The sequence below is a fragment of the Drosophila grimshawi genome, unplaced genomic scaffold, assembly GCF_018153295.1.
Source record: "Drosophila grimshawi isolate 15287-2541.00 unplaced genomic scaffold, ASM1815329v1 contig_44, whole genome shotgun sequence".
Lineage (NCBI taxonomy): Eukaryota > Metazoa > Arthropoda > Insecta > Diptera > Drosophilidae > Drosophila > Drosophila grimshawi.
Window position 1 is genome coordinate 9,591,523 of NW_025063240.1, and position 15,294 is coordinate 9,606,816.

At 35.2% G+C, this 15,294-nt stretch overlaps 1 protein-coding gene across 1 annotated transcript; it reads right to left on the reverse strand.

Annotated features, from left to right (window-relative positions):
• Positions 1–209: 209 nt before the first annotated feature.
• LOC6558074 (protein scylla) lies at positions 210–3,365 on the reverse strand. Its single transcript, XM_032737868.1, is given in 3 exon segments — positions 210–2,016; positions 2,019–2,450; positions 3,200–3,365. Coding segments are annotated over 3 exon segments (858 nt in total). The 5' UTR covers positions 3,267–3,365; the 3' UTR covers positions 210–1,657.
• Positions 3,366–15,294: the final 11,929 nt, after the last annotated feature.

The following is a 15,294-nucleotide window of genomic DNA, read 5'->3' on the forward strand; positions in this document are numbered from 1 at the left end:
GTGTGTTTTGTTTTTGTTTTTGTTTTTAATAAATAGTTTTCGTTTTTTTTAAAGATAAGATACTTTAAGCTGGTATAGATACTTTTGTGTGGGTGTTTGGGTGTTGTGTGTGTGTGTGTGTGTTGTGTTTGTGAGAACATTAAGTTTTCTTTGTTACGTTATTGTTTAATTTTTAAAAATTATATCGCATTGCATTTTAGTTGTTTTATTTTTTTGCTGCTACTTTTAGGTTTCTAATTATTATTATTATTTTTATTTTTGTTTTTATCGCAATTGGAGTTTTACACAGACAAAAAATTTTACAAATTTTTTACGCTTTCACATTTACTGAGATATTTTCTTTTGCCTTAACATTTAAGCAATATTTTTTTGTTTTGTTTTTGTTTTTTTTTTTGTTGTAATTTTAATGTTTTTGTTGTTGTTTGTGTTGTACGCGCTATACATTTAATAATATATAAAAATTTGTTAAAATCCTAAAAATTTGTTGGTTTAATTAAGATTAATAAATAATTTAAAAAAATTTTAATGCAGCAAGCTGCGTCTAACTAAAATTGGATCATTTCAATCCACGTCGTCTACACTTATTACACTCATTGAATGATGATCATTTAAATCGATCGATCATCGCAGCGGAGTTTTTTACAGCTCTTTTTTTAATATAGATGCTTCTCATATTAAACGTACATAATAATATGTTAAATTTTAAATTTATCAAGATCAAGTTTTTTTTGTTTGTTTGTTTTTTGTTTTTGTTTTGTTTGTTTATTACTAGAATAGCATACAATTAAAAAATCTGTTCACATTTAATTTGTATGTGTATGTGTGTATTTGTGTGTGTGTATATATGGGGGTGTGTTAGTGTGTGTGTGTGTGTGTGTGTATTTTATCAACGTTTTTTGCCTGGCCGTACTTGCGAGCGAGCGCACGCAAAAAACTCTTAGCATCTTAAACAGTATCACATATTCATGAGTTGTCGACTGAGCGACCCTCGCAGCGGCCCAGCAACAGCCCAAAAAGAGAGCTGCTCCTGCTGCTGCTGCTGCTGAGGCTTGCGGATCGCCGTCTTTGAATTTCATGGTTTTTTTTTCTTGTTTATTTTTAATGATTTTTGTTTTTGTTTTTTCTTTTTGTATTTGCTTTTTGAAAAGGAGAAACAACTTAAAACACTAGTTATTTGTTTTTTTGTTTTTTCGCTTGCTGTTTTTTGTTTTTTTTTCTTGTATTTTTTCGTTTTTCTTTTTCTTTTGATAGCATCTACTACGCATCTAAGTAAAATGGTGGTGAGAGTCACAATTACAAAAAAACAAAAAATAAAAAAATTTGAATTCCAAAAGAGTTGCGCGTGAGCGAACAACTCCTACTAGTATATTAGTATGAGTGTGTGTATGTGTGTGTGTTTGTATGTGTATTTGTGTAGGTGGGGTGGCTTCGAATACTTGCTTCGTCGTCGCGTTGCGCTCGCAACTAACTACTGCTCTCGACATCACAGGGGGTGTTGGGCGGTGTTAAACGCGCGCTCTTTTTATATATATATATCTATATATATATATATATTTATACATATATATATATATATATATATATGTATGTTTCGCACTCGCTGGGCTCCGTCTGTCTCTCACTCTCTCTCTCTCTTTCTCGATCGCACGCTCTTCGCTTACAACGTTGGCGTCGCTATTGCCTGGCTTGAGCTTGAGCTTGAGCTCGTGCTTGAGCTTGAGCCGAAGCTATAGCTGCGACGAGCGCCCAAACCATCGGCCGAGTAAAGCTTATGCTTCGTTATGGTATACTCTGGACTGATGGTAATGGTGCGTGCCAGACTCTTCATGAACTGTGGCAGCAGTGCTGCCCAGCCGCGATGATCCTGACGGAGTGTCAAATACACTTCGAATGTGGACACCGTATCGGGATCGACTTTGAGTGAGGCGATGCGTCGTGAATTTTGTGGCTCATCCTCGAATTCCACATAGATGGTGCAGCCACGAATGCCGCACGGCTCCTTCTCCGACACACGATTATTTCCGCCGCAATGCTGGGCGTGAGATCACAGGGTAGCGACACTTCGGTGCACGTCAAATGGCGAGCCTTCGCCTCTCGCAGCTGGTCCAGCAGTCGCAGCGAGAGAGCATTCACAGCCGAAGCATCGACGTCGATGCACAGCGACAGCTCCTCGTCGTCCTGTTCGTCGTACGAGATCGCGATCGGATAACGGTTGTTCACGAAGTTGCTGTTGCTGTTCGTGCTGTTGTTGTTGCTCGATTTGGTTTTCTTGCTAATGCTGCTGCTGCTGCTGCTCGTCGTCGGCTGCTTGTGCTTAATACTGTGAGTGTTAGTCTGGCTGCGACTGCTGCTGTTGTTGTTGATGTTGCTGCTGCTGCTGCCAACGGCAACGGCGACCTTCTTGGCCGCAACGGCGGACGACGTGGGCGGTGTCAATGTGCTGGTCCAATCTAAAACAAGCAACAAAACAAAAACTTTTCATAAGTACAACTAGAAAAATAAGAAGCCAAAAAACCACCAATAAACTAAATTAAAAAAAACAACATTGAGCGATTAAGAAAAAAATCGTTGATTTTGCCCATTTGCTTAGTGTTCAACGTTCATTCACACGCACACACACAAACACACTCGCACACAGCGCAACGGCCGCTTGGCAACAAGCAGCGAACGAGATAAAAGCGGAAACAGGCCGTTCGCCAGAGCGAGAGACCGAAAATTAAATGAGTGTGAGCAAGAGAGAGAACTGAGCACAGTGTGCCCAGCAACAAGAAACAAAAAACGGAACAACCAAAAAATATATTTATATTTTTCTTTTTGTATACATTTTGTTTTTGTTCATATAAACTACGTGACTTTGTAACAGATGTTGTTCGTTTTTTTTCGCCTTCAGTTTGCATGTGTAAATTGATTTTTTAATGCATTCAATTTTGTAATCTAGTTGTAAACAATAAAAATCTGATGCAATGTGCCAAGCAATTTTCTAATTGCGAATAAATTAAAAACTAGCTTTGGAATTAGCATTTTGTAAATATTGAAAATTTTATGATTTTTTTCCAAGTTGCCCTTAAATTTGAAAAAGATTTTGAATTCATATTTAAATTTTGAATTGAATACAGGAAATAAATTTTACTCAAGATTTTTTAAATATTCTAGAAACTAAGTTTTTGAATTTTTTTTTTTATATTTTTGGAGAGCTTACCTCGAACTTTGTTGGAGCCGAGGACACCGCCGTAATTTGACTGCACAGCGAGAACTTCCATTTTCATTAGACTTGCTGTTTTTCTGCTTGTCGGGAAAATATGTTCTCTAGATTTCCTCGCTTTTCTTTGTTTTTCGCTTCGTTTGCTTTTTCTTTTTTGTATCACTTGAAACGTTCTTTATACAAATTAATTAATAGAGTTTGTTGTAGTTTATTAATTATTTATCACAATTTGCTGGTTGTTTTATTTTTTATAAAATTATGCTGCTGATTGCTTCAAATTTTTAAATTAACTTGATTTTTTGTTGTTTTGTAGTTGGAAATCACAGCACTTTTGTTGTTGGTTGGTTGTTTGTTTGTTTGTTGTAGTTTATCACTTAGATGGCGTTGGTCCGTTGCATTTGTTTGATGGCAATTATATTTGATTTAATAATTTTCATAAAATTATTGAAAATTTTCGTTTTTTTTTTACAGTTACGAGTACTACAAGTACATTTTAGATGTTGTTTGTAATTTTCTCTTTTTACATAGAATTCTTCGTGAAACAATAATTTGTTTTTTTTTTGTTTTAAGTTTTAAGTCCAACAGTAGAAAATTGAAAATACACGCTATTTTTTGTTGCTGCTGTTTGCTTTGCTCTGCTTTTGCGCTTTCCTTTCTAGCTGCTTTGCCGTTTGCTTACTTTTCTATGTGTGTTTGTCAGCAGTGTTTCGAAGCTACTATGAAGAGCAAACGGTCTGCATCGGCTTTTATAGGCCGGTTCGCTTGCGGCTTCGCTCATTTCCCCCATATCATATGTAATAGTAGTGGTGGTGGTGGTGGTGGTAATTGTCACTGTGTGTGTGCGTATGTTTTGTGCTGAGAGAGCAACAGCAATAACAACAACAGCTGTATGTGTTTGCTGAGCAATTAGCGGTTGTGCTCTCCGCAAAGAGACCGCTACATAAACGTATATACGACGAGTGTGCATGTGTGTGTGTGTGTGTGTGGGTGCTGTATTTGTAGTTGTTGCTGTGCGACAACAGCAGCAGCAGCAGCAGCAGCAGGTAGAAAGAAGTACATATAACAAGAGGGCAAAAACGGCTGATGTAAGTTGGCTGATTTTTTCAGCGACGTCGCGCTCTCTCCCTCTCTTTCTCTCTGTCGCTCGCTTGCTGCTTGCTGTTCGCTGCTCTCTCTGTATGTGACTCTCTCTTCACTCATCAGCTGTTTCACTCAACACTCTTATTTGTTTCGCCTGTTTTGCTCATGCGCACACCTACAACCGGCTCTGTCTTGCTCTGTCAAGTGAGCGAGCGCCTCTGTCTATGTGTGTGTGTGTGTTTGTGTGAGTTTGCAATGCATACGTGACTTTTATGCCGGTTGAGCATGTCACGGCTGCTGCCAGCGCATGCAGCAGCAGCAGCACAGACGTCAGCCCAAAAAGGATGATGGAAATGTTCTCTCGCACTCGCTCTCTCTCTCTCTATCTCTCTCTCTAGCGCTTTCTATCTCTCTCTGTTGCTCGCAAGGAGGTAGCGCACGTACACACATTGAAATTTTCATTTACTGCCAGGCACTCTTCATACACACACACACCCCTCGCCCAATCCTCGCCTCACCTCGCTTTGCCTAGCCACCCGTTGTGAAGCCCGTTTCGTTCCACATTACTGCGCTGCCCGCAGTCGCTACTGCCTGTTTCTGTTGCCCCTTGGAGAACGCACCATGTCAAAATTGAAATTTTCCACTGCACTCGAAACGAAAATCGAAGCCCAGTGGCCAAAATGGGCTGGCTCCGGCCGGGATTGATGCGGATTGCGGATTTAAGCTGACTACGATTCTAACTCTGACTCTGACTCTGAGTGTGTCCCATCCGCTTACAATGTGTGGCTAATGGGCATATCGAGTTGCAAGTTGTTAGCTGCTAGTCGCACGTTGCAAGCAGCAACAGCAGCAGCAGCAGTCTAATTTGTGCTGTTGCCTCATTTCACAATAACTACCCCAGAGATCATATTCTATATAAAATAAGTTAATAAATAAAAATACATATTTATAAAAGGAATATTCTCCACATGTCAACTAATTTTTGTATCTTTGTCAAATGTATCTTTTAATAGCAAAATTATAAAATATAAACTATTAAAACTGTTGAATAAATATTGATGTCTTTCCCTCTAAGTCTAACTTAAATATCTCGATTTTCGACTGATTATATTGTATATGCATACATACATATATATTTATGTACACATTTAATTTGTTAAATTTGAAAGATTTTTTTTTTGTTATTTTGAGAACTTTATAAAATGCATCTGCACTTTATCTACTTATAAACATAAATTTAACTTGCATTTGCAATTTCAATTTATTTCTGTTGATTTTATGAACTGTTTACTATTTCATTATGTACGAAATTGTGCAGATCTTTTGTATTGAAACGTTTACGTTTGCGACACAAAGAAGAATACGACATTGGCTTGACATTGATTGTATAATCAGGCATTCATTGCTGTTCATTACACTCGGTCAGAAAAGTCTTTTGACAAAGCCGCAAAATTATATTTTATTTTTGTATTTCCTTAATAAGAATCGAAATTCTCATTGAACTCGTTGTGCGAATTTGTTGTTGATGATTTCTCGTTGTTTGCTCGAATTTTATTTGCTACTTTTTACTAATTTTCTGTTTATTTGCCACACTGAAAAGGAGTTAATTTTATTGAAAATTATAGTCTTTTCTAAATCGATTCGTATTTGAGTATATTAAACAATTTTCTGATTCCTGGCAATACTTTTTTTGTCTAGTTAAACTAGAACATGTCTGAAAAATGTAAAAAAGACTCTCAAAATCATTAAAATTTGTTAAATCACTTTCTTGACACACCCAAAAAAAGCGAATTATTTTTGATTTGCAATATTTAAAAATGGTTTAAGTCAAAGAATCTAGTTACCATTTCTTATTCAAGCCAAAGAATAAAAATCGACTAATAAAATATATGATTTTTTCACTTTGTCAAAACTCTTTCTTCGCGTGGTGTAAATAAATATTTGTTGAGACAAAAAGTGTCAAATGGTTATGAAATAAGTTGAATCAAGAAGTTTTATGAGCTGTGGGTATATTATTTTGATAAGAAACAAAGAAAAATAATAAAACACACGCAGAATTTATGATTAAACTTCTGGTAAAAATCACGTCATTTCCAATTTAAAGGTTTTCCATGTAACATTAACAATATTTTAATTTTTATATCTGATGTTAAGCCAGATATATATATACATATGTATATATTTGTGTGATATCTGTGTGTGCATGTGTGGATAGATAGAAATCTTCAGCATATTGGAAATTTCATCAGCATTTGAAACTATTTTCTTTTCTGTTCTTTTCTTATTTTATCTTATTTTTTGTTGGAATAATTTTATATATTCATATCATGATTTGAGGCAGTGGAGTCCTTTCATTTCAATTGAATGCATCTGGTAGATTATTGCTGTTGTTGTTGCTGTTGCACGTAGCTTGGAAACGAAAGATTCAAAGATTGAAATGTATCTGAACCTGTTTGCTTTGCCTGTGTGTCTTCCTTTCTGTGCGTGTGTATATGTATGTGTGTGTGTGTGTGTGTTTTATGTGTCCAGCATTTCACATTGAAATGAAATTCTATAGAGTGTGTGTGTGTGTGTGTTTTCTTGTTGTATCTTTTGGCTTATGCTGCTGTCAGATACATTAGCATGTGTGTAGATACATTTGCTTGCCACATAAAATAAAACCAAAGTTTGCCTTTTCATCAATTTCGCAATCGTTGCAAATGTGACGCAGCAGATTTGGCTTCCAATTATATATATATATATATAAATATATATACATGTGTATAGAAATCTAGGTTTATATTAAAAAAAAAGATGAAATAAGCCATAAAAATCAGTTTTTTGCATCAAAAATTCTTGGTAATTTTCAAGTTTTTTCACACACTCAATAAAAAAGTTTTCCAAAAATAAAATCCCCAAAAAATGAAGAAAAAAAAACTTAAACGGATTTTTTTCAGGTGAAAATATATGTAGCAAAAACTTCTCGGAAACAATAAAAAATAGTAAAATACATATATCTATATCTATGTTTTCGTTGAATTGAGGTTTATTTAAATTTTTTATATCTTAACTAACGTGAAAATTGTACAAGAAATAAACAAAGGGCTTTGCAACAATTGATAAATTGATAAGGAAAATGTTTGCAGATGGATATTAATCGAATGTCGATAAGCAAATCACAATTGAAAGCAATTGATTCATAATGAGCCGATAATATATTTTTTTGCTGACGTGTTTAACACACACACACACACAGATAAAGCCATAACCGATAAGCAAAACAAGAACAAAGCAAAACAAAATGCGAAAAACAATTTCACGCTCAAAATGCGATACGCGTGGCGCCATCTAGCGAGCAAAGTTGTTTTCTTCACTCAGCAAAACACAAAAAAAACAGCAAAAAAGTAAACAAAAGTTTTATTTTCGTTTTAATGCTTAACAATTAGTTAAATTACTGTGTATTGGATAGAAAAATATATATACATATATATTTTAAGAATGCATAATTGATTTATGCTCAAATATGCAAAAGTACTTTGAAAACTTCTTTCACACAATTTTTTCTAATTTGAATTTAGGTGGAGCGGTCGACGGTGGGGTGGGGATGTGTATATCCAAATTAGCATAAATAAATATGCATTTATTTATATGTGGCTGATTTCAAATTCGTTTCTTATGCAAACTGCTACAAAATAATTCTTGTCAACTTTTTGAGCTACATTTTTCTCTTACAAACTACTCAAATTGCCCCTTTAAGTGAGATATTTTTCACTCAAGAGCAATTATATTTACATTTTGCTCTTAGCTTTTACTCTTTGAGTGTGGCGCTGGCGCTCTTCATGCCAATTGAGCGCACAGCTGTAAAATGTTGAGCCACAGCTGATGCGACTCAACTTGTGTGCCTTTGCTCTTGACTGTGCAGCTGTTTCGCTCATCATCTGTTTTGCTGGCGCACAGCAGGTATCCCCCACTCTCTCCCTCTCGCTCTTTCTCTTTCTCTCTTTCGCACACACACACACTCATGAAATAGTATATGCATTGATGTATACAGAGCTAAGTTAGCCGCTGCAGCTCTGCCGGCGTCTCTGCTGCTGCTGCTGCTTGTATCTTGATTTTCCAACTCGTTTCTCGCAGTCAACGCGCCCCCCAAAACACACACACACACACACATACGCATTCAAGTAATGTATACATATATATATGTGTTAGTATGTATGTAGTTTGCCGTGTTTGTTGTTGTTGTTGCTATGTTTTTGTGCCCATTGCTTACGCATCGTTGCCGTTTTTCACTCACTCTGCAAGCTGAGCCGCCAACAAACGAGTTCAACAACGGCAACGTTGCACTCATCTGTTTTTCCACATATGTCTTTGTTTTTGTTGTTGTTGCTGTTGATTTTTGCTTGTTTTCCTTTTCGCTCGCTTATTTATTTATTTATATTTTATTTTTTTCTTATATGTCTTCACTGCTGGCAGAGCCAAAGAGAGCCAAAAGCCGCCTTCGAGTGCCAACCGGCCGGTCGCAGTCGCTGTCGACGTCAAAGTTTATGAGCTTGTCTTGTTGTTGTTATTTTTGTTGCTGTTTCTTTTCTTCGCTTTTGCTTATGGGCAATCATCTGTTTTATTTTGCACACACAGATGTAGACTTGCATGTTAATGTGTGTGTGTGTATCTTACAGATACAAAGTCATTTGTGTGTATCTTATGCTGCTGCTTCTGTTGTTGCATTTGCCGTCAGCTCTTTATTTTTTCTTTTTTGTTTTCCATCAATAGTTCATTTTCTGCTTGGCAACGGGTTTATTTCTAGCTGCTTCTTTTTATTTTTTTTTTGACTATTCGTAAAGTTTTCATGAAATAGGAGAAAACGTAGCAATGATGAAATTACTGGACATACGTGTGACTGAGACAACACAAGTTATCTCCATTTCCAGCCTCTCTGTCTCTCTCGCACTTTATCTCCCTCATCCCCAACATGTATGTGCATAAAAAGAGGGAAGGGGGTCGATTAGTTCCATAGGAAATTAGGCGAAACGAGAATGCAAAATGCAAAAGACTGAAGATTGTTAATCAGGTGACAAAAGCGAAAGAGACAAAACACACACAGAGCGACTGGAAGAGCGGGAGAGGGAGGCCAGCGTGAACGGGAGAAAGAGCAAGAAGGAATTGAAATTCGCTTAAGGTTTTGTGTAATTTTGACGCTGTTTCAACTTGAGTTTTTATGACCTGGGCGCACTGGGCACATCAGGCCTGTTGACATGTACATGCATATGTATGTATGTACATCGTATCTACGCACATATGTGTATTTATACAGTATGTCAAGAAAATGTTTGCACGCAGGAAAAATTCCTTTTTCAAAAAATTACTTTATTAATGACTTTAATTATTCCACAAAGTTCTGACAATATAAAAAAAATACAAAGATTATTAATCAGCAGCATCTATGGAATCAGGGAATAGAGATAGACACCGAAAAATATATTTCATAAAAATATAATAGATAATATAATGTTGTCTTTAATTCAATCTAGAAGTGCTAAGTTCAGATATAGAAGAACTACAAGTTGAACTTGATTACAGCAAACAATTTATTTTGCGTTTTTTTTATATTTAAAATCTTATCTTAAAATGAAAGAAAAACACATATTTTTATTTGGAAATTCTGTATTTAAATTATACAAAAATTTGTATTTACACAAGTGCATTTATCCAACGTATTTTTAACGATTCTACTTGAGCGCTGGCTTAAAGATATTTGGACATAAAAATTTGTTGAATATATATGCTCGAAATGGGAGTCGAGAAATCTCAGCTTGAGTTTTATGGATAAGGGCGCAAAAGGGTCCACAGCAACTTGATGCTCGTAAAAATAGTGTCACCCCAGTTGTCAGTCGCACACACACACACACACACATGCACACACACACAGAGAGAGGCAGATAGAAAAGAAAAAAAAAAACAGCTCACACAACTTCCATTCCAATCAAAGGCAATTTATCAATTTAACACTCAACTCCCAGTCGCAACTTTGCCATCTATGCCCCTAAATCTTCTCTCTTCTTCTCTCTGCTACCCCTGCTCCTGTGGCTGCTCCTTCCGCTCTTCTACTTCTTCTACTATTTGGAAGCGCTAATCACCCTTAAAATTGCGTGTGCGACATCCGAAACGAAGGTCATGAATTTTTCCAAAGGGAGCAACAACTGATTCTTGATTCTCGAACCTGACTATTTGACTTCTCGGCTGGGGATGCCTGTGCCGGTTGTAGGGCAGGGCAGGGCAGCGCAGGAGATGGAGAGTGGGAGGGGGTTTGCATACAACTAAAAATAAATACACAGCGAAAATGATTTCATGCTACAAGAGAAGCGAATTTGTCATTCTTTGACTGTCGTGTTTTATATTTCAAATCAACGTCTCCAATCGGAAATCGAGAAAGTGTTATTAACAATGAGTAAGAAAATGAGCAGATAATGAAATTAATTCAAGATTTCTTCGTTCTTAATATAAGCAAATATTTTTAGCTCCCGATTTTTAAGGCATCAAACGATTTCTTATTGATTTAGTTTAGTTATTTAAAGTCAACTGAATAATATATATATATATATATATATATATATATATATATATATAAATAAAAATTTAAAATTCTGAGGAATTTCAATGCAAAATAGTTCAACATTTGTGGCATCAATTAGGGAAAACCCAGAAAAAAACCCAATCAGACCAAAAAAATAATTATTATCAGTTTATTTTTCGAAGTAAATATTTTATTTTTAGGCATATATATTCTTGATTTATTCTTGATATTCGTGTCAATATAGCCAAGTCTGTCGGTCCATCTGATTTTCTATGCCAACTAGTTCCTCAGTTTTAAAACTATCTTAATAAAAGTCGACAAATATTCGTCTTTTAACTGCAGGTGGAAAATATGTCACAATCATACGGATCGAACGACTATATCATATAGCTATTATAGATAGAATGAATTTAAAGATGATTTCTTGTATGAATAAAATATCCGAACTAAACAGAAAATCATTAGGAAAAGTCAGTCAATAGATGAGTTCTTATATATTATTAACTCGATTGGTTCTGCAGGTTTATTTAATCTTCGGGCTGCCTAAGATAGTCTTTGTTGCTTGTTTTATTCATTGGCTGTGTAGTCCCCAAACTAAAGCAATTAAAAAAGGAAAACCCGACGAGAACTATAAACTGGAACTGGCACTCGAGTCTGGGCTTAATTTATGCAAACAGTTGCAGTCCCAAGGTTATTGTAAAGGGTCCGCATTTAAGTTGATTTTCCAGATTGATGACATTGCATCAGCCGTAAGTGTTAACTGGCATCCCATGACCATACCCATACCCATACCCATACCCATACCCTTACTCTTACCATTATCTATACCCTTAGCCATATGCCCCATCCACAATTTCCATTTGCTGTCCGCTTTTTTGTTGTTGACATTTTGAGTGGATTTTGTGCATCAAGTATCTTCTGTAGAACTATCTCTACCTGATGACCCGCTGGCTACCTGATAGGCACCGAGCCTGTTTCCAAATGAGCCGCAAATTTTCCACAATGAGTTGGCCGTTGGGTTTTTCCAGCGCATTTTCCAAACTCTGCCGCGACATCCCCTATACCATTGTGCCATGGTTAAGTGTTATGACTCTCTCGCACTCTCATAAACTTACCAAGGTAATTTACTTAATACCCTGGATTATGACCTTAGCTGATCTCCTTTCCTAATTACTTTCCAAAAGAATCTTCTTGAAGTTTCCACCATGTAATAAATAGCTTAGAACTGAAATTATAAAGTTGGAAAATAACATTTTTATATTGTTATGTTTACTAGATTTAAGCAAAACACAATTTGAAAAACCTATAAATTATCAGAGGAGTTAATCAAATATTTCGCCATTAGCAGTGATCTCAAACTGATCGCATTAGATCTCTTAAATCGCATTTTATCGATACAAATCGATTTCTGATAGCAAAAAAAACAATTGTAATGCTAAAGCATTTTAATTTATATATAATATAGCCTAACATATTACTAATGAAATAACTTAACTAATAGAAACTATATATATATATATATATATATCTATATATACCTATATCTATATATATATATACTGAGTCAATCCAAAAAAAATATTGCAAATGTTTCATCTGCAATAATTGAATGAATTACGTCAATTTATGTTTCCTTAGATTCGTCATCTTAATGGAGGTATTATATATATACAGATATAGCTATTTGCCAAAACTCTTGGTATATGTGTGCATATATGTGGACTAGTAGAGATAAGAGTGGGAATATAATTATTGTTGACAGCTATCGGTCGAGTTATAGTAGCTATTTGTTATATTAATGCAGCAAATTGATGGAACCAATTGCGATATGGCTCTTTGCCCCTTATCTAATTTCAACAAAAACTTGGAGGACAAATCGTCTGACTGGTATTCAGTATGCATCAGATATCGCACTATATACATATATATAAAAGTAAATACTTATCAACAACAACAGTGGAGCCAAAGAATATTAAATCAATATTTGACGGTGCTAGGGCTAATAATGCGTCATACATATATTTTTCAGAGACTATAATACTTGTGTATATCAATTTTTATAGAGCTCGTTGCATGGGAAGGGGGGCGTGCCAAGGGGTGTGGCAAGGGGTGGGGGAGGTGCTTTGCAAGGTCGCGTGTTTATCGCAAATCGTGTACTGCACTTCAGATAGCTAACAACAACGGCGAAATGATGGCGTGTTCTCTAACCACTTGCCACCTGCCACCTCCCGCTTGCCGCTTGCCGCTACTCCTGGTGTGTGTGCTCCTCCTCCTAGCTAGACCCATGGGCAACATGTCGTGGAGCGCGTAGACACTGAGTCTACTGAGTTAAACAACGAACAATGCTGATTGTTGTTTTTACTTTGATTAGATCACTTGGCAAATAAAGAAAAAGAAACCCAACCAAAACTGATAAGCGACCGAGTTGGGTGTGTGTCATGCACCAGGCGGGCCTCTGTTTCCGAATTAGCTCTATCAAATATATTCTATATATACATACACATATATATATACAGTTGCCAAAATAATTATAGCACCACTCGTAGACTTCTCTCATCAAAGTAGACATTTTTTTTAAATATTGATTTATAATATATGGTTTAGTTTTCGCTGTATAAATTAATGTTAGAACTGCTTCAGAAAATCTTTTCAAAATATATATTTATAATTTTTTTTATTTATTTATAATTTTTATAATTAAAAGTGCACTATTGAAAATTAGTTATTTTTTCTATATTTTTCGTAAATTTATTTTATTTTGTGTTTGTTTTATTTTATTTTTCGTTAATTTTCTTCTTTTTCATAAGATCCAATTTTTAATTTGAATTTTAATTAATTTTCAACAAGCTGAAAACTGTAAATTAATTATTATTATTATAAATTATTACTAATATTAAATTATTAAATTATTATTTTCTATCTCAATTTTGTAAGCGACTTCTTTCACTTCTGCAAACGTATTCTTAAGTTCCTTAAACTAGCAAATTTAAAGGTGATAATATTTTTTCCTGTACTGTATATATATATATAAATTTATATATATAAAAATATACTCATCATAAATTGAATTACTTTATAGTGCGCAATTATTTCATCAGCTTATTGAAGCCTTGGCAACAGAACAGAATCTTGCCTTATTTCAGCTAAGAATTTCACAAGTTTCGCTCATTTTTGTGCAGTTTTTTTTATTGTTTTTTGTTATTGTTGTTGGAAAACGCTGAGTGAGAATTTCGTTTATGTAACCAACTCACCCAGAGTCAAAATGACCTGTTGACAATTAGTCAAGTTTTAGTTCAACTAATTGCATTCTTTCAGCATGAGTTTTGCACAGAAATCAGGTGTTCTGCAAAGAGGGCCTGACTAGTTAGTCATTCACCATATATATATATATATATATATATATATAAATGTTATCAGTGGAAGAAATATTCTGACTGACTACCTTCTCAGCTAATTTACATCATATGGAATTCGATTTGCTTAAAGACAAGTACATCAAATGAATGTATCCATGACACATTACTTTATTTTCTTTTCCAAATCTGATGAAATTTGTCCATTTAGCATTTTTGCAGTTTAGTTAATTATTATCGAAGAAGAGGCTTGTTGGCACGTTTTTGTGAAATACATGCGCATAAAAAGCCTGATTTGAATACATGCTTGACTTTCAGATACCCTCTACGCTAGAAAGTATGCTACGTAAAATTTAACTTATTCTAGAACGATTGGAAGAAGAGTGTCTTAAATATTAGCAGTCATATTGCAGTCATATATCAAAGAGATGTAACAGCTATTTTAATTACAGGGTATCTAAATTATGATATGCACAACTATCCAAATGCTTATATAAAACAGGTACAATAAACAAGTAAGAATGCGCACTCGACCTCGACTACGATATATCCTTTTAATTTGATTGCCATATTTGCGTTTAAACAGCTTTGCACACCCAAATGTAAGCAGGTGTGCAAGTACATCCATTCAACAACAAACTAAGGCTTAGTTTCTTATCCGATCTTGCTGAAAATTGCACAGTTTATCAGTAATCTGTCAAGGTACAATATACATTAACTGTAAGGAGCTGTCTTGATAACTCTGGCCTTTATTGCTATCGCAAATCGATATGTATCGTGGTCAGTTATCGATAAAGCGACAAATCAACTTGATACAAGAACTTGTATGCCAAATCTGTGGTCTGCAGCTGTTATAGTCGCTAAGATCTGCTTGCTTGATCAAGAAGATATATCAGCGATGCATTCAGCTGCCTGTTACATACCGTTGCACTAGTTGATTATACCCGTTGTGCCCAGTTTTACGTGTACACATAATAAGCGGAATATAAAACTAAAGAACTCTGTATTCAGCAAAATTTATGTTTATCTCGCTGCTGCTCAACTGATTTACATAATCAACGAAACGGGCTTTATTTTTGTGCCTTTACTTTATGCCCTGCCCCTGCCGC